Source organism: Photinus pyralis, unplaced genomic scaffold (genome assembly GCF_008802855.1).
Source record: "Photinus pyralis isolate 1611_PpyrPB1 unplaced genomic scaffold, Ppyr1.3 Ppyr1.4_LG1, whole genome shotgun sequence".
NCBI classification, from domain to species: domain Eukaryota; kingdom Metazoa; phylum Arthropoda; class Insecta; order Coleoptera; family Lampyridae; genus Photinus; species Photinus pyralis.
The window spans coordinates 54,201,982-54,222,870 of NW_022170249.1; the positions used below are offsets into that span (position 1 = coordinate 54,201,982).

Consider the following 20,889-nt stretch of genomic DNA (forward strand, 5'->3'; position numbering starts at 1 on the left):
TTCCAGGCTACGGTATTCCTTTATCTACATATCAGTGAATTTATAAAAGGCACCTAAACGAACGGACAAACGGCCGTTGTATGTCACTACACAGGTCGGTAGCTATTAGACAAATGATGAATTTATACAATCATTAAGTAGTTCACTATCGTTAAATCATTAAGAAATAGCCAATAGAAACCAATGTATATTGTTGTGTGCTAACCAACGGAACCATCCATATCTTTGTTTCTATTGACTATTTCTTAATGGTTGTGCATTCTAGTGAAACCTGTCATTGTTCTTCAAAATGGGACACGGAACACAACCTCACTTTTAATATACTTAAAAATATCTTTCCTGATAACTAATACATATAATACCGTTAATAATATTACATGCTTCCTCATTTCACCGTATGACGCTCGGCCTGAAGATGACCTTATAAGGTCGAAATCGATAGCCGCAATAGGACCTAATAAAAAACGTGTTTAAAAAAGATTTTCTTTGATTCCATTCTGCATCACACAACACGTTTAAAATAAAGAACGATGGAACAATACATCAATTGAACAGCCTTAGGCATTGGCGCAGAACAAGTCACTACGATTATTCAGGTATCTGTGTGGGCGTCCTCCTGTCCGCCACCCGTGGTGGCTCTACCGTAACGAACTCAGACTCAATTGCAATGAGCGAGTTTCCATTTCCTTGTATCGTAATTAGAATGAAAACCCGTATTTCTATATTTAATACAGATCGTTTGCTTCAAGGGTTTGGTTAGTAAAATTTTGAGTTGTTGGGACCGTTAAAATAGAGATGTAATTATTTTGTACCTGTTCGATATTGTGAAGACATTTTTCCATTTTAAACAAAATTCGTGTAAGGACTCGGTTAAGTGACGATCTTTTCAGTTTAATTTAAATAACGAAAGTCTTCTAACTGAAACGAATATGTAAATTATAAATTGCCAATTGTTGTGTAAAGAGCAGTCTGATATTTCATTGTTTGTCATTTAAGGGGATAGTTGATGTTAGTAATAGAGAACGGTGCCACGTATTATTTGGTAAAATGTTGGAAACTGGATCTTTTTAATGACGCTATGATTTATTTGTTTGAAGGCTGTAGAGGAAGGTTGAAATCGACGATTGAACAAAATTTAAATATGTTACAATTAATACCATCAATTTGGTCAACGGGTGACAGGTTCAGTTTTTGTTTTAAATTAAAATAAGTCTAAATTATCTGAGAAAAGTGCGTATAATTTATTTCGAATTTTTTGTTTGTTTAAAGAAAATTTAGAGAAGTATAGTGTTACCGTCGGAAACATTCCAGTCTGTCACCTATCTTCCTTAATTCATTGTCACTGAAGGAGGATTGTATCAAAACCAATTCTGTATCAACATTGTCACTTGCAAAAGGGCCGTGGTGTATGAGGAGCCATTTCGTTTATTTATGTAAAATTAAGACCGCTTTTACACGGGGATATACTTGTAACATTGCGTCTTATGGAGCCGTTCACACACGCATGCAGACCCCCATATAGTAGTCCCAGTCGCCCGGAGATTTTACGACTTTGGGGACCGATTGTTCATATTATGGCACTGTTATATGAGGATACTTTTTCATTAGCCCGCCAGTACACTGAAAATACTTCGCCGAAAAACTGCGAAGAGCAGTTTAGAATTCCCAAAGTCTACGAAGTGTATTTGACACGAATTTTGAGGACATACTGTATCCGAGATACAGTCTACCGTCTGAATTTATGTGAAATACACTTCCCAGACTTTGGACATTCTAAACTTGTCTTTTGGAGTGAAGTACTTTTCGACGATGCAGTAGCGTGCTAATGAAAAAGTCTCCTCGTGTAAACAGTTCCAATGAACTAATATCCCATCAATGCTCCAAAATCGTAAAATTGCCGGGTGACTGGAACTGGCGAGAGATCGAAATTTAGTCGCCGATACTGTATGGGGGAAGAATGCGTGTGTGAACGATTCCATAAGACGCAATGTGATTGAGTTTAAAAGTATAATACCAAATTTTGTGGTTGGAAAATTCTTAAAGAGCGCAAACTATAGATAGTTAAAACGGTTTTGTCTTGCATGTATTTGTTTGTCATCTATGAACCCACAAAAATCGGATTTATTTAAAGGGAATTGAGTTTTGTTATTTCCGTTCACAATTAGGGTGGAATTCATAGATATTACTTAAGTTAGACTTACACTTTACTCATACTTAGCGTGTACTTAGTGGTATTCAAAGATATAGACATATAAAGTTAAGGTGACGCATGACATTATTGCTATAGTAACGCGCGAAATTTGGACAGATACTAACAGTAAATATAAGTTCCACTTAAACTAAACTAAGTGTGCACTTAGTCAAGTGTAAGTCAAACTTAAGTAATGTCTATGAATTCCACCCTTAATAGAAGAAAGTCTCCGTAAATTTAAAAAATCAGAGCTAGCCGTGGGTCAAGAATAATTTTTGCTAAAGGATTTGCGAGTTTACTTAGAAATTAAAAATTTTATTTCGAAAAGGAAAAGAAGTTCAGTCGCTTAACTTAAAAACTAAATAGTGGTCCCAATATTTAATATACTACCATAATAAGGCTCTTTACACGTAAAAGTTCATGTAAAATTACATATTTTTATTTTTTTATTATCCCATTATTATTATTATTATCGCATAATGCTATTTATTTATATTATTTATAGCTTTAGACACGACGGACAAAGGGTACTGTTAGACTCTTGTCGAATATTCCCTATGATCATAAAACCTTTGAATTGATGTATTCAATGTCGAACGCCAACAGAAGTGAAAAACAAGTAGATACCGACTTTAATACTTAACTGTCCTACAGAAAAATAATGGACAGAAAATCTCTTACGGAAGTAAGGATAGCCGTAAACTGTTTTTCACAAGATTTATTACCTAAAAAAGCAATTTACAAAGAGTTTACCTCACTTACTTTTTGTCATGCATGAAAAAGTATCGAGTATCCTTCAGACTCTTTCGCTATTCCATATTTCTATTCTCACTTTCTAACTATTCCGAACAATTGCTCTTCCAAACTTCGTGTAATTTCGCATTTCTTCCAATTTCGATAGTTTCCTCGCTCGTATAGAAGTTGTTACCCTTGTTTGTAATATTTCACTTAGGGTATTAAACTTTTTGGTAGCTTGCCGCAACCCTAAAGTAAAAGAGAAACGCCCATACCGAAATGTCAGTATGACATTATTGACAAAGCTGAACTATATAAATGGGGCAGGTATTAATGTTTGCTTCTCTCGCTGTGAGAAACAATAAAGAAGTACACGATCTATCGAACCTATCGAATGGTGAAAATGTGTGTGGGATACAATGAAAAGTCTTTCAAGTGTAAAATTAAAAAAAAAAGCTTGAATGAGATGAAAGAGGATTATTCAATACAAACTGCCTACTGCTCTTGCAATTACCAAAACCTTTCAAGAATACTGATTCCATTTATTCTTTCTTTGTTTCAGCCTGAGAGCTGCATAAATAAGTACAATGATCCACACGCCTACTGCGTTGTTTATTCAAGTGCCGACCGATCCAGTTTGATGTGCGCCGAACGAATTCTACAAAATTTGTGGACCTCTGACAACATCAGCACAAAAGCTGTAATTTTAGTTGCGAATAAAGCGGATCTCGTCAGATCGAGGGTGGTTTCCACGGAAGGTACGTACTTTAGTCGGGTACATAGTTTAAAAATACTTGCATAAAGCACAAATTCGCTAATTATGGATTTCAATCAAATCTATAATAAAAAGAACCACCGACTCTAGAAATCTATAGTTCCTAGTGTACCACATACATAATTGGGCGATCTTTTTCAATTAGAGGACGACTTTCGCTAAATTTTTTGGTGATGATGAAATACGTCGAGTGGAGAAGTTGCAGTATATTTAAATCACAATTATAGTTTTGTTATGGCAACCGATTATACAAAAAAATCCAATTAAAATTAAGAGTCGGTCGCAAGCGGTATCAGATTACTATGAGTAAAGGCTACACTGTACTCAACCGTATGGAGCGGATCCGTAATAGTGGAATAGGTACAACTGGAAGAATCAATGCCAATTTCAAGGCGCGGTTGGTATCCAACCATCTTCAATCACAATGGAAATCTATTCATTTTTAATTGACCTATGATGGCCCATTCGTTAAACAAAACTTTTTTTAACTTATTAATAGATCTGATTTGATTTGAAGTTTTTAAATTAGGGCATGTCACCTAAAAAAAATAAATTTAACACAAGAACACGTCTCAGCAACATATAACGCCTGGGAACACATAACCAAGACAAGCATAAAAATCCGATACAACTGAATACCGAACGATCCTCGAGATCTTCACACATACATCATTTTTACAATACACCTTAAGGGGTTGATTCTGTCCCACCAGATCAGCATAGCTTGTAAAACGAACTTTTGAATCGGAATTAGTTTGCATGCGCAAAAAAATTTTTTGATTCGGTTCTAGCTTTACTTTTATTTGAGGTGCCTACATACAAAATTTCATGCAATTCGGTTCACAACTAACGGAGATGTAAAAAAATCGGATTGCGCATGCGCAAAACAAATTTTTTGAACGGTATCAGTTTTTCTTTTATTCGAGGTGCCTACATACAACATTTCCATTAAATATCGTAACAAATAAAAAAATTGGGATTGCGTAAATAGAAAAGTTGTAATATTTTTTTGCATCTGCATAGTTGCCTGAAGATTAAGAAATATTTACTAACACAGAAAACCGGATATTCATATGTTCTTAGTAACAAGAATTATAAAAGAAACCCTTTTGTTGAGGTTTGGGCAGTTTTTGGGCTGTAACTTTTCGGCTCGCTAGTCTACGTAGCCGAAAAACAATAGCGACCTTTCTTATATCCTGAAGATGTTTCAATTTTCAAAGCGATCGGACGTTTCTACACAAAGTTATCGTGCACACGGACAGACAGACGGACGGATGGACAGGCAGACGGTCAGAGAGACAGCAATACAAAATTATAAACGATCTCGAGGATCGTTAATAAATGACCAGTTACAGATTTACTAGCGTGTTTTTTAGAAGTACTTTGATCTCTTTTCGAATATATTGTCAGTGTAAAATATATAATAAAACTCCCAATAAACTTTTCCTTAAGATTATGGCATTCTGGAAGGTTCATCTCTAAATTAAACATTTTTCTAAAGAAAAAGTTTTTAAAATTTATGTTTTGTTAGGATACAATTGGTATATGTTTTCTGAAAATAGCTTCCAAATTTAAAAAAATCAAGTACGCATGCGCAAAACAAATTTTTTGATTCGGCATTAGTTTTACTTTTATTCGAAGTGCCTACATACAAAATTTCATTTAAAAATCTTAAACGCAGACCTTGCCCGTTTTGCCCAAAATGCCGAAATCCTCCCAGCACCAGCACTGATACGCGCTCCGTGGACGTAGGAGATGCTAAAACTCCTGAACTCCCATCGACAAACTGGAACCTAATCGTCTGGAAGGAGAAGATAAAGTCGCCATTAAAAATCACCGCAACGGACGATGAAGCGACAAAATCGGCGCACTAGCTGCGAGACAACTCATTCTGAAAAATGGTGAAGGCCCTGCGCAGAGTCCACGAACCTATACCCCCAATCCGCGGTGCAAGGGAACTAGTACATCGGCATGGGAAAAGCCGCAGTACCTACTAGCGGACAGCGTGGAACTTCAATGCAGCGTAGTCTGCTGACATTCACCACAGTCGTGGGCAGACGTCTACCTTCCCAAACCACTGTTCATTGAACGCGCGCTTCGTCCGCCAGCGCAATCCGAGAGAGAGGGCCGCAAGGGGGATCTCTATCCTATTCTCTTGCATGCCTAGTGTTGTGTTTTTTGCGGTTGCACACTATTAGTTAACGTGACATGCCTTTAGTTTAGTGAACTTCAAAAACGGCTCAGCATAACCAATATAGACGCGTGCAAAATTATGCTGCGGATCGTCCCAATGATGGAGAGGAACTTTAGCTGGACTTTTCTGGGATAGTGCGCATTCCTGGAAGGTTTTTACCATTGCATCTATATCTTTGTCGATGTTTTTCCAGAAGCAATGGCGTCTTGCCAACTGTTTCATTTTTACGAGGCCCACATGTGTTCGATGCAGTTCCAAGAGAACTCTTTTTTGAAGACTTCAGGTATAAAAACACGTTGATTCTTGAAAATGATGCCATTGGAAGTGCTGTAAAAGAAATGAATGAATGAAAGAAATGCGTCCTTGGTTGTTTCTTCAGAAATAGTTGAACTAGCGATGACGTCAGTAGAAATCTGGTTGATGATCAGATCTTCAAGGGTTGAAACTTCGAGACTCCTGATGTATTCTGTAGAGGAGCTAGATTGTGATGTAGGATAAGTAGCTCTGGAGAGACAGTCAACATGTACGTTATCCTCTGCTTTTCTGTGTACAACTTTGTAGTCGAACTCTTGAAGAAAAGTCGCGTATCGAAGTAGTCTCGCTGACGTAAAGGATGGCAGCTTCGTTTCCTGGTGTAAAATTCTGGTCAGCGGCTGGTTATCAGTAATTAGCGTGAATGGACGACCAGTGAGGTACATATATAGTCTTGAAACACAAAAAATTATTGCCTCCCGGTCAAGTTGGGAGTAATTTTTTTCTGCGTTTGTCAAAGATCTTAAAATGAAGGTTATAGGCCGTTCTACGCGATTAACGTCGTGAGATAAAACATCAGCGATTTCTGTGGGACCGTCATCGCAAGCCAAACTCACTGGAAGCGATGGACCATATGGCATGATAACTCGATCGCTAATGATTTCTGTTCTGAGCTGCTGTAAAGCCTTTTGGCATTTTTGAGTCCAAACCCATTGACTGCCTTTATGAATCAATTGACGCAGAGGGTAGGTTATAGAAGACAGGCTCGCATAATAGGTAACCATTCCTAAGAAACGATGTAGCTCATCAGGATTTTGAGGTTCCCCCATGTTGGCAATAGCCTCAACTGTCTTAGGACATTTCGAAATTTCGTTATATCTGACACAGTATCCTAAATATTGAACTTGAGTTTTGAAAAACGAACATTTGCTTTGTTCTTTTTTAACCTTTCGAGGCAAGCTGTCAGTCTCTGCTTACACTCTTCAAATGAAGAGTCGTATTTGACAGGTCGTTCTTTGATGAAAACTGGTCTTGAATTAGGACGCAACTCGAGGGAGCAAGTGATTCCAGGTACACATTCGACTTTGGGCTAAAATATATCAGCAAAATCTCTCATTATGTCTGTAACAATGTCAAGTGAGTTCACATTTAATAATGTAGAGTTTTGTTCATCGAAATCTCCAAGGCTAATCCAAGTTCTACCTAGGAGCGTCATACCGGCGCCAGAATCCACTTCGAAGATTTGCGGTTTACCCTCAAAGAACTTCAACAAAATATTTATTTGAGTCTTGACCAGGGCTGAATTTTTCGAAGATGTCGATAATTTGGTTGATGGCACAAACGGCTGCAACATGACCCGTTCGTTTACAAGAATCACACCGGAGTTTTGATATATCAGCACGGCAATCTTTGGTAGGGTGCTTAAAAGAACAACGGAGGTAGCGGTTGTCGAGTTCTAGGTGCTGGTAATTGAGTCGAGACCGTGATTTTGAACGCGAATCTCGAGACGAACTCTGTGTGTTGGTAGATGAATTATTTGAAGGCCTGATTCTATTGTCATGGTTGGTGGATGGATTTTGGGCACGTGATCTGTGTTCTCCAATTTTGTTTATGTCGTTTCCTCTAAGAGATACTGATAAAGTTGGTTGACGGTTTGAAATTTCACGGCTATCAATTTTAGACGCCTCAAGTGCAAGTGCCTTTTTCACGATAGCACCGAATTTCGATTTTTCATCATCCAATTGCAAAATTTGTTTCCGGATAGCACTGTCCCGTATGCCCCCAATGAGTTGTGCACACAAAAATATTTCCGCAATACTGCCTTGACAATTTTCTGCGTGACACACAAAAGCATTCGGAAATATCGCGACGCAAAACCGCAATGTAGTCTGCAATAGACCACCCGCCTTGTTGTTACAGACAGGAAACGGTGTTGAGCAACCAAAATATTTCGTTTAGGACACAACTGGGTTTCAAGCACTTGAACAATATCTTCGTACGATTGTTCGATGGGTTGTTTGGGCGCGACCAACGAGCAATTAACTGGTAATTACTAGAACGTATTGAATTCAGGAGCATTTGAGCACACAACGTTTTGTCTTGAAAAACGCCTTTCATCGTCAAGTAATTCTCAAAACGAGCTTCTGTACATTTTGAAGTTTTCTTTGGAAGCATTGAAATTCTCGAACGGCGCGGCAGTATAAGAACTTGTGGATTCACAGGAGTTTGTGTTTGAAAACCACTTTTCTGAGGTTCACCAGCGAATGTTTTTGCGATAGTTTCAATGAGTGCTTTTTGTTGATTATTGAATACTTCCATAAGCGATTGAAACTGATCCATTTCGAGTTAGACCGGAAATATCGAATAATAAGCATTTGAAGATTGCTTACCCTGACAAGTAAACAATACGCAGTCGCTTTCATCTCGTCGCCAAAATTGTGTTTTTTGAGGTTGCACACTATTAGTTAACTTCACATGTCTTTAGTTTAGTGAACTTTAATTAATCGTAACGCGCCAGTACAGAGAATTACTTATATTGAAGATTGTTGTGGAGGTGTCGAGCAAGATTAAATTGCGAGAAAATCGAACTAAACGTGAATTTATTTTTACACGTGCTTTCTGCTCGCATGGTTGCAACAGAATGCTACATTCTTTCTTCTTGAACATGCACAATATAATACATTCAAATTTTAACAAAGATTAATATCCAAATGAAATGCAATGCGTACCTAACTAAAAAATAATAATTGACAATCTACATATTCCTAAAATTAAAGTTCTCAAATTCTGATAAACTATAAAATGCCCGTTCCAACAAAAAAAAAGTGCCATAATGTCATTACGAACTGAAGTGAACTGCTTTTCATTCATCATTCGGTTGTGGTACTCTTAACTGAGCTCACCGGGCTCTTACTTTAATTACAATGGCCTGCTTCATTTACCTCATTCTGAATATACACACGTATCTATGCAGTATATATTAATTTAATTATGTTTCGAAGTGCCTTTAACGTTGCAAGTGCTTTAAAGACCAATTATACCTACACTTGCATCTTATAGTATTTTTTATTATACCTGCAGTATAATTTTAAAATAGGAAATATAATGAAATTATATTGACGTTATACTCGAATACATGTCTAATTAAGTGGGATGGGTGTTCATAATTTCACGATTGCCATGGAAAAGTCACTTGACGTTTGCTTATAAAAATCATCGTCTTTGTGAATAAAACGATTTCCGTTGAAAAAGATAATACACCGTGCATTCAATCGCTTGTTGTAAAATCTAAACAAACGTTGGTAGGTGTGAAATCCAAATCCAGTAAAGCCTATTATAAAGAATACGAAAAGTTGTTTCCTTGGATGAATAAGAAGTTACTTACGAATTAAGTCTTAAATGCATCGATAATGCTGGCATATATGAAGGAAATGTCAAAGGTATTTAAATCTTCTACCTTTTAGTGCATTCATTCAAAACTTCAAACAATGCTGCGATTAAAAAGTGGAACAGATTTGGAAGCATACCCTAAATTAAGCGCGTTTGCGAAAGCTTCAACCAAAGGATAGGTATACAAGCCAAAGAAATGTTCTGCATTTACAGAAAGCGACCTAAGAAGGTTTTTTACTTCACCCAGATGACAGTTTCAAAAGTCATACTTGAAGTATCATTACTTAGCAACTTTAAAGAACGTGTGTTTTAAAGGCCTTTTTTTCGCACGCATTTGAGTGTTTAAAACGGAGATTGTGATTCAGGTATAATAAAAATAGTTATTTATGCAACAAGTGAGTAAAGTATATCTTTTTTTCACGAGAAGGAAGATTTGCCGCTCGAGCCGAAGGCGAGTGCCCGCGAGTGCGCAAATCCGCCGAGTAAAAAAATATACTTTACTCACGAATTGCATACAAAACTTTTTTCACGTTCGTACCTAAAAAAATTAAAGCATAAGAATAACAAAACACTGATGGGTTTTATTTATAAATTTAATATTAATATTAAATGTGCAATTAGTGGGATTAACAATTTGAATCTTGGAAGCTGATGCTGGATTTACATCTATTAAATGAGTGACACTGACAGATTCGTCAACCTCTTTAAGAATATCATCATATGCGCAGTGAAGATTATTGGGATTATTATATTATGAGATTATTATCGTTAATATCATCCACAGTAATCTTGTATAGTTCTTCACGACGGAGGGCACCCGATTCCAAAAATGAGAGCAAGCTGTATGAAAAACTCGCATCACTGTCCATTTCCATCATTCAAGCACACAAATTAGGGGAGATCAGTCTGTGTTGGCACCCCTAACAAAAATTGTCTCTAATATCATTAATAGACTAGATAGAAGACTCGTTTTAGCACGAAAAAATTAGTAACCCTGTACTCTTTTGAGATAACGAATGGTTGTTATAGAAAAAGCAAAACAAAAACTTTGACATATAAATTAGGAAAAAACCCGAATATGCCATCATAACCGAATAGTCGGGGTATGATGGCATACTTTGTTTTTTTATGGTTTATTTTAAATATTTCATAATAAAGAAAACAAAAATGCAAAGGAACTCAAAAACTATATCTAGTAGTACAAAAAAAAAACATTTATATGCATAATTCACATTTAAACACTTTAATTTTTCTATCTACTCCTGCACATTCTGTGTGGCACCAACTGTTACACTTTTGACAACGAATCCAGTGCTCTCCCTTCTTGGATATTGAAAACAGTTCATTGCAGTAGAGACAGGCTGCATCAGATTCGTGGTCGCTTTCGAATATCTCAACTTCTTCCTCATCTTCGCTATTATCAAATAAACTCCTCACGGTTTCATGTTTCTTTCTAAGGGTCTTTCGTCTTTCTTTCTCCTTCTTTTCTGCCTCTGCAAGTTGTGCTGCTGTAATAGCTGGTGAGGTGTTTAACACACCTGTTGTTCCTCTTTTGCGTTTTTTTCTTAGGCCATCCTGTGGTGCAGGAGCAATAGGCATCGGCGATATTTGAAGCAGAGATTCCTTAAATTTCGACATCTTATTTTGGTCTGAATTTGGCGAATTTGACAATTTGGAACTCACTTTTGAAGAAGAGGCTATCTCTCCAGCTGGTGCTTTAACTTCAACGACTTCATTTGGCAAATCGTTTTCTTCATTCTGATGGACAATATTTGTGGTTTCAGCAGCAGCAAAAACATAATCAGGAAATATATCCATATTTAGTGGTTGAATTCCCGTTTTGGAAAATCCACTCAAAGCATTTTCAATTGTAGCTGCTTTTTTGTACGCATTGCAAAATAATTCCCCCACCTGAGTGTGTGTCACAGCACGACCTGGATTTGATCGCAACCATTTCTGAATTTCTTGATCATAATAAATGGTTAAAGGTCCATAAACGCTTACGTCCAACGGCTGTAAGCGATGCGTGGTATGAGGCGGAAGGCAAAATAAAATTATGCCATTTCGTTTTGCAAATTCCAAGACTGGTAGATTCTTGTGGCTTCCATGACCATCGACTATTAAAAGCACTTTTGAGGTCAATGATGGTTTTACAAAATCGTTAAAATGTATGAGCCATTTTAGAAACAAATCCCCATTAACCCATCCATTTTCCTGACATAATCCTAAGCAACCTGGTAGAGCATGGTCTAAGAGATCTTGTTTCATTTTTTTTCTTGGATATATGATAGCTGGAGGAACATAGGTCCCAATCGCATTCATGGAACAAATCACTGTAAAGTGATTACCTCTTTCCGCGCTAGACAATATGCCAACTTGCTTGCGGCCTTTGGTTGCGAATATTTTTGCAGACTTGGAATGTACAGTAGAAAATCCACTTTCATCTACGTTCCAGATTTGGTTTGGCGACAGATTATTGTCGTCAATAACCTTTGTTAAGATTGAAAAAAACTCCTTAATTTTGGGTTTATTAAATGCTTGTGCTCTGGCTAGTGAAGTTTTTTCTGGTAGTCGCAAACTTATTGAAGGATTTCTTTTTAAAAATCCGTGCACCCAATCCCACCCTGCCATTTTCTTTGTTTTATTAAAAGGATGTGGTAAGTGGTTGGACTCTGCTATGTCAAACGCCAGTCTTCGAAGTTCTACCATGTTTAATCCAAAAAAACGAACCTCAAGATCTCTTAAATGGGAGACCAGTATTTCTTCTAACTCCTTGCTAAATGTAGGACGCTTACCTCCCAAAAAACCTTTACTGGAAGCTGTAGCAAAACGGTTCTTTTGATGAAATCTTCTACGTAACGTGCTTGCAGGTACATTGTAAGTTTTTGCAGCCCGTTTCCAACCCATCTGTTTGTTTCTTACTTCTTCCAATGCAGATTTCATATCATCTTCTTGCCACGACTGCCGTTTCTTATTTATAGACTCGCCCATTTCTAAAATAAAATATGAAAATACTGCATTGGCTATGATGGCACCCTATGTCAACAAATCCGGCTATGATGGCACCCTATGTCAACAAATCCGGACGTTTAAGGTGCCATCATTGCCTAATACGCAACGAAGCAAACAAATTTATTTTTTCTATTTCGCGTTGTTTATAGCTCCATTACCGCACGCAATCGCGTATCGTTCTAGCCATTAACGCACCGCATAGATTTTGTTTTCAACTGTTGGTAACATTGCAAATGCTAATAGTCGATGGTTTTTATTCCTACTGTGTACATAACATAACCAAACTTTTCTAACTAAAATTGCACAACGAAAGCTTTAATCATAATAAAGTAAATACAACAAACTTAGATTTCGTCCTTATCTGCGTAATTAAATGTACAATTATTGTACACTTTGACGGTAACAGCTCCATCATGTGTATTGACTTTGATACCAGGTAAATTGTGGGTTACGATGTTGTGTTCGGCACTATTTATATTTCCTTCAACTATAGCACTGGGAACGGCACTTTCTACATGTGTTGATGTACATCCTTGTGCAAGAATCCCATGTAATGATGAGGATGATTTACTTGCTTGGGCAAGAGTTCCTGCAACTTCCACTTTTCGTTGAACCTACGTTTCAATATATCCTTCGGCAACCGCGGAGGACTTCCACCCGCCATGTCGTTTAATGGTGACCAAGTCACTACCGCTGTTAGCTAAATGTGAGACACTTGAACGCCGGAAACAGTGCCCAGTGTATTGTGCCGGATTGGCTAATTGTAGAAACTCTGCAATCTTTCGTGGCGTCTTGCCCATTGTATTGATTCCGATCGAAGTAGTAATGCAGCGACCACTACGGTATGTTACAAAGAATCGTTGATGGCAAGTATTAACTGGGCGTATGCTGCTATATTTTTTTATAATATCAATCCACAATTTCTCGGTGATGACAAACTGTCTCATTACTTTTGTTTTAGGCACCGATACAACAACAATATCATTTTTATATTGGATGTCGCCCAGTGCCATATTAGTCAGCTCCTCGCGTCTGCATGCCCCACTGTAGCCCATTATTAAAATAACCTACAACGAGAATACAAACAAGATACTCCTGTAGCTAGTACCTACCTACCCACTAGAACAAAAAATTCTACTTACTTTTGTATCTAAATAATGCTTGTCGTCAGCCTCCTGAATAAATCGATTAATTTGCTCTAAATCTAAAATTTTTGATTTTTTTGGCTCATAGCCTTGCGAAAATCTTTTTAGCAGTGCTTGTAACTTGACGTATCTTGATATATCTACATTTTTATGCACATTTAGGTAGGATCGTAGCATCGAATACATTGACCATAATGACGATGGCTTTTTCAAATGAGTTTGTAATTCAAAATATGCTAATAAAACATTCTCCGAAATGTGTTGGGCTTTATTTTCTTTACACCACTGGTCAAATTTAAGGTATTCCTTTTCATATTTTAGTTTCGATTTCTGCGGAAGCAAATTATCTACGGTACTGTTTGCTATTAGCCGCAATTCAGGTGGCGTGCAAGTTATGATTTCGTGCTGCTCTTCCATTTCTATTTCACAAAAATTGCAGTACCAAATGGCAATTCGCTATATCTGCGCAAAAATTGAAACTTCAAAATTTTCAATTTGAAAAAGCGAACCAGTGCTACCAACTTAACATTTACAACTAATGTGAAGTAGTACAGAATTTTGAACTATTTTTAGTTTTTTACAATAGAAATCACGCGAAATAGAAAAAGTAGTATAAATAACTCGTTTCATAAGCCGTTTGATCGCACTTGTCCTTTGGAAAACTCGCCGCTACGCGGCTCGTTTTCCAAACTGGACACGTGCGATAAAACAGCTACTTATGAAACTTGTTCTTTAATATACTATTACACCACCAAATTCTAACCTAACTTGTTTCTGGCTTGAATAGAGCATGCACAAGGCACGCTTCTTAACATATAAATTAATACATTAATATTCCTCAACAAATAATTAATTATTAAAACGTAATAACGTACCTGTCAAAGATGAATCACCACCAACAAATTTTTTTAAACTTTATTTTTTCCACAACCACGCTTAATTCTAAAGTTTCCGTCGTGTACAGTCCCATTTGACACATTTATACAGTACAGTGTGAAGTTGGCAGATTCTGTTATGGTTGCATTCAATAGTTATCGATAGGGTGCCATCATACCCAGGGTGCCATCACAGACTGGTCTCCCCTACGCAAAACACAGCGAGATGAACTTAATACGTACTTGTAATTATTAACAAATGTCAGCGAGTATCATAGCAACGGCGGCCTCCTATGTTTCTTGTCTAAATAGTTTGCGTTAAAAAATGACACGTTACGTTACTTTTTTTCACTCAAATGCGTTCAAAAATGAACCGCTACGGCACTTTTTTTCACGCTACTAGCGGAAGAAACAAATGCATCCTTTATGAACGCAAATTGATGGAAAATGTTGTACTTTATTTTACGAACGTGAAAAAATATATAATATACTACCGGGTGATTCATTAGAACTGAGGACAGTTTGAATGTCCCGCAAAACTAAAAATTTTAAAGGTTGGTAATAACAGAATATCATTTGTCTAATTCCAGTGGTGTATGTAGAATCACTTTCCAAGGGTAATAATTTATTTTTAATTTACAAATAAGTCTCCCATTTTACAACAAATTTTACATTTGCACTAAGCACAGTCACGATATTAAAATTGTATTAAATGAACTATAAAAATTGCTCAAAATGTCCACCATTGTGTTCACGGCACAATTCCACTCTACGCTTCATATTGTCAAACACTTTCTCCAGAGTTTCAGGTGAAATTTTTTCTAGTTCCTCAATAATTGCTGCTCGTAGTTCATCAAGAGTATGTTGAATAAGACACTCCTGTAATTCGAAAATAAAGTTAGTAGGTATAAATTCATTCTACGTGTACCACTTACCAGCTTGGGCACTTAACTGACGGATTGACTTTTTGGGACTCGCCTCCATTCGTTGTCTGACATCTTGGACCACTTCATCGTTTCGTAGTAATGGACGACCGGTATGTTTTTCTTTACAAATGCAATTCTTGTTTTCAAATCGGTCCACAATTCGTGTCTTATGATTGGCAAATGCTTTATAAGAAATAATAACATCGGGATACTCTTCCATAAATTGCTCTCGACAGGACCGGAACGAATATGACCACGTTCCATCTTCATTACGTACAGCACTTCGAAAATGAGCCTTCAAAATAAAGGCATCTTGTTCTTGTGTGAAGGGCATCCTCAAGAAGGGTTTTTTTTAACCTACAAATGCAAATTAGTGTGATTTAACCGTTACTTAATTACTTACTTCAACAAACTCTTGAATTTACAGCGTAGCTCTGAAAAGAACTGTTTTTAAGAACGTTGATAATACAGTTTGCAAACGTAAATTAAAAACAACAACAAATTAACGAAATAACGACGGCACTGGTGACTAATATGAAGTAGTAAAATAACTAAAAATATATCATCGCCAATTCAATCACGTAAAAAACACTAGAATTGTACGCGCGAAATTCAAACTGTCCTCAGTTCTAATGATTCACCCGGTATATTGGAACAACACAACCATTTTTTGAAATCAAACACTATTTTATAATAACAGAATGTACTAGTAGTAATAACGATCATTTCAGAAGGGAAGATGATGGCGACAGCGTACGACTGCAAGTATATCGAAACATCCGTCGGAATAAATCACAACGTCGACGAGCTTCTAGTCGGGATTCTAACTCAGATACGTCTCAAGTTAGAAAATCCCGAAAAAACGCGAGACATTTTCAAGAAGCGAAGCACATCAAAAAGAAACCTGACCAGAAACAGATCTCCCGGATCTGCCGCCGACTCGCCGGTCGGAAGCGCTCAAAATTCTCCGAAGAAAAGTAGAGGGACGAGAACTTCGGCAAGCTTGAAAGTTCGAAACTTGTTAGGCAAAGTTTGGGCGCGAGATAGTAAATCCAAATCGTGTGAAAATCTGCACGTTTTGTAAATGATTTCAGTTCCCGGTACAATTGAACCACGCAATAATACTTACAATTATCTTATAAACTGTAGATGTATTTTTGGTAAATCGAAATGTATTAACTACCAAAGGGTCCACATGTAGTAATTAGTTGATAATTTTTGTACATTTATTGGATGAATTACTGATTGACAAACAATTGTAATCAAACAAACCAAAAAGGTGCTTGTGTCCAATGTGTACGATGTCAATCTAAAGGTACACAATCCTTTCATGCATTACTTAGACTGAAAGTATAAGTAGCAACGCTGTAGTTCCCCAATTAGTTAGTAGAATGAGAAAATAATTATTGAGTTGATGGAAGATGCATGGATAGTCGGCCACATCGGGCATTTATCTATTTGAATCTTATAATCGATGTAGTTTTTCAAATATATTCGTGTCGTAAAATGTATTTAGATTTTTCATTGTAGAGGCTAGAAAAACTATTATGACCAATTTTATTTGTGCCTTGCATAGGCTTTTAATACAAATTAGAGATCAATCGAACAGCTGATGAAAACATAGAGAATTGTTGAAACACCATATCTATCCTGTGATTGGTTTATACGACCTTTTTGGTACATTTTTTGTTTGAGAATTTTTGTAGTTAGTTCACACGAACACCAAATTTTTCCATATATAGGTACCTAGCAGTCAATATTGACTCCCGTGTAAGTTTGAGTTAATTTAACCTCCGCGCCTCTGGTGTGCTTCCTTAATTTGTGATAACCTCAATATTGGTAACTTATATTTGTGTTCAAGATCAATGATTATATTGTTCCCTCTATTTACGCTTCCATAAACAAGTGCGCAGCTATAAAAATTCTGCTCATTAATGTATTATCCAATTATTTGTGTACTTCCGAAACTATTCGTGTATTTATATACTTACCATGACCCAAAGTAGTTTACTTTGTGTCGATCAAATTTGCAATATGTAATATATAATCAAAAATACTTCTAGATAATAATCGTAGTATAATACCTACGCTTATATTTCACTCCTTGTATTAACATAAGTATAGTTAAAATCGTGTGTAATTTTTTTGTTTGAAATTAAAATACAAATAAATATGTAATATAATTATAGAACAATTCTTAGGCATTTATTGTTCGGAAATCGGGGTATCGTGTTTAGATTTATATCTATTGAGTAGATATATTTAGTTACCTTAGTTATTTAACCACTTATTTATATGTTATAGTTCCATATCTGAAACACATAGGCACGATATTAATGCACCATTTGTAACTTAAACTTTGTAAATTTATATGTTTATTTGTATAAACTTATTGTAACAATAAAAATACTAAAATCAACATATTTATGGTAGTTGTAATAGGAAAGTTACTATTTGTGACATCAACCCTCTAGGGTCAAGGGATTAGACGGCCAACGAGACATCCTCACGTCTTTCGCTATAAGATTGTAAAGAACGATTCAAAAATTCAGCGCATAGCTGGCGGTGATAAGGTGTTTATCGTGGAAGAACCACAATGCACTTGTCAGACGGACCTGTCAATTATTATGAATTAAATTAAAAATTAAAATGGCTAATTAAGCGAATTGTCAGGTACATGGTAAGTTCACAATTAAACTTTCATTGTGAACTATGACGCTAAATTTTTTGAATCGCTTAATATAATATACAGTGATATTTATTAAGAAGTAGAGATAGGGATTTACGTGTATTGTTTTTCGATATGTCTACTTTTAAAAGACAATATTCTGAAAGGCACCTAATTCTAAGAACGCTTGGTTTTTAAAACCTGCACAGATCATTAGCTACCTCTATCGAGAATTTTCACAGAGGAAAACTAGCCCCTTGTCGAAACCAACCAAGAAACAACAATGGACACCTCCCAGCCAACAAAAATCGGCGAGTATCTGAAGCGTAAGCGTGTTAAGGACCAGAACTTTGAAGCCTTCGAAACGCCCGAATAGATGGAGTCCAAAGAAAATGTACCTCCCCTCGAGCCTCCCCTTATAGTCCACAATCAGTTGTACTACCAGGAGGCCTTATCCACACTTGTTACAATCCCAGCAAACATTTATTTAAGGACCATTGCTGGCAATGTAACGTACCTACTCCATGCAACAAATTTAATGGACCAGCAATGGCAAACAACATTGGGCCAACGCACAAATGTCCGTCTGGTCATCAGTTGGCCCAGTCATGACAGATTTACATCTTGCCAGTGATCGTCCACATCAAAGTGATGGCCGCTTTCTGTACTACTCAGTTGAAATGTGAAATTATACATTTTTTATTAGATTATGAAAAATTAATTATAGTTTAAAATTGCCCATTTCTATTTTAAAAAGTATCATTTGAATTTTAAAGAACGTCATTTATAGTTTACATATTTGCGAAAAAATAAGAAAAGATCAAGTGTGTTGTATATGACTCAATTGTTGCTTTTTATAGCAACGGCTCTTTTCCCTTAGCAGCAGTTTGTTTCAAGCTTTTAAGTCACAAACGATCTTCATTGAGTTATACATTCAAAATGAACTTGAGCGATAATTGTGCAATATCGTCGCCTTAATAAGAAAATTGCCTAACTCCATTTTGGGAAATTTTACAGGGGAAGGAAAAAACGCTTTATTAATTGTAAAACTTCCCAGAAACGTTTCAAATTTTATTTTTCATGTTTGTAAAATTTAAATACGTTTAAATTTGAAGAAGCTTTTAGTTTATTATTGCTTTTGATAATTTAAGGGGAGATAGGCAATTTTACTAAACAAATTTGTGAATTAGATGGAGATAGGCGTTTAAGTATATTAATAGTATATTATTATACGAGCATGTTATGATGCTTATTATTCACGAGGTTGACGTTTGCGACGCGAGCGAGCTTGCGAGCGAGTGGAGCAAGTAAACCGAGTGAATAAGAGCCATAACATGCGAGTGTAATACTATACTTTATCTACGACTGTTACTTCAATTAGATTAATATTTTATTAGCATTTACATTACAATAAATACTCGCAAAAATAACTGAAATGAAAACAAAGTAAGCAGGATTTAATTCTATAAAGGAAAGATTTCTTATTTAACGTCGAATTATGGCGGAGTAAGTTCTGTAATAGATCTTGAAAAATTAACTGTCATGGTATCGTAATTAACAAATGTTATAGAATTTGGTTGCAAGTTGGTTTGAGCATGGGTCTCAAAATGTGCATTTGCATTTAATACGTTAGTACTACAAGATGTCTTGATGATGATGCTGCAGGTTGTGGAGCGATATTGGAAGTAGAAATCACAGAGCTTGAAATTTTTGTAGCGGTATCCAACTTATTTGTCAAGGAAGTATCAACGTATCCTTCGGCTACGGCTGTCGATTTCCAGCCAACGTGTCGTTTCAAAGCCATGATGTCTCCACCAGCATCAATTAGGATTGTTGCGGATGTTCTTCAGAAACAGTGACCGGTGTATAAATCCGTGTTCGTAAGTCTCAAAAAGGTTTTTTGGCTTGTGCATTTTCCCTTTCGGAAATTTAAAAAAAAGAAGGGGGATTGAACGGTGGGTGGGCGCAATTTCGCATATTTCTTGTATATATCAAAGAATTGACCCGTAACTGTAAACGTGCGGACAATTTTAGTTTTAGGTATTGTGATAATAACTCCCCCTTCAAAATCTTTAATATCCTCGACTTTCATGTCACTTAACTCACAGGCTCGACATGCCCCCATTAAACCCATTATCAAGGCAACCTAAAAATACGAAAGATTAATCTAAGAACCGTACTAAGAAACGTCAGAAACCATTGTTGCAAGATATACTTCGTCAGGTGCATTATTAAAAAATGCATTTATCTCCTCGGGGCTGAAGATTTTAGATTTCTTCTTAAGATGTCCATCTGATTTACGTTTAAGGAAAGTACGTAGTTTGGGATATTTATCAATTTCCACTCCATCATCAAGATTTAATGTAGTTCGTAACATCGAATAGAATGTCCACAGTGAAGAGGAAGAATACTTTTTAGATAACTCTTAGAAGTATACAAGAAGAACATTTTCAGATAAAGAGGATACCTTTTTTTGACGTCTCCATTCCATAAACTTTCCATATACGTGTTCGTACTTCGTTCGAGACTTTTCAGGCAATAAATTTGAACACACTTCTGCCTGGTGCATAACCTCAGGAGGTGTACCCACGGCCACGAGTTCATTATTTTCGTTCTCACTATCGAGGTCCATTCCTAACTTATGAATAAGCTAACGGAAAAATACTAGCGAGAATGATTGTCACGATAATTAACATTTTCATGTTTTGTTTTCAAGGAGCGCGCTA

General features: G+C 36.4%; 2 protein-coding genes and 2 long non-coding RNA genes across 4 annotated transcripts in view; 2 read left to right on the forward strand and 2 right to left on the reverse strand.

Moving 5' to 3' along the window:
- Nucleotides 1–17,828, forward strand: part of LOC116162967 (GTP-binding protein REM 1) — a 58,979-nt gene extending 41,151 nt beyond the window's left edge. Inside the window, exons 5-6 of the mRNA XM_031476771.1 lie at nt 3,489–3,684; nt 16,227–17,828. Coding sequence (XP_031332631.1) covers nt 3,489–3,684; nt 16,227–16,579 — 549 coding nt within the window. The 3' untranslated portion in view covers nt 16,580–17,828. The remainder of the gene's footprint in view (nt 1–3,488; nt 3,685–16,226) is intronic.
- On the forward strand, nt 12,846–13,645 carry LOC116159329. Its single transcript, XR_004142957.1, has 3 exons — nt 12,846–12,985; nt 13,043–13,391; nt 13,511–13,645. It is a non-coding gene; the product is annotated as an uncharacterized LOC116159329 (long non-coding RNA).
- Nucleotides 13,138–14,051, reverse strand: LOC116159326. Its single transcript, XM_031472284.1, has 2 exons — nt 13,692–14,051; nt 13,138–13,616 (listed from the first exon to the last, which is right to left on the reverse strand). Exons 1-2 carry the CDS (start codon nt 13,878–13,880, stop codon nt 13,164–13,166), a joined length of 642 nt encoding a protein of 213 aa, XP_031328144.1. The 5' UTR covers nt 13,881–14,051; the 3' UTR covers nt 13,138–13,163.
- LOC116159328 lies at nt 15,074–16,072 on the reverse strand. The gene is made up of 3 exons (XR_004142956.1): nt 15,899–16,072; nt 15,505–15,852; nt 15,074–15,448 (listed from the first exon to the last, which is right to left on the reverse strand). It is a non-coding gene; the product is annotated as an uncharacterized LOC116159328 (long non-coding RNA).
- Nucleotides 17,829–20,889: the final 3,061 nt, after the last annotated feature.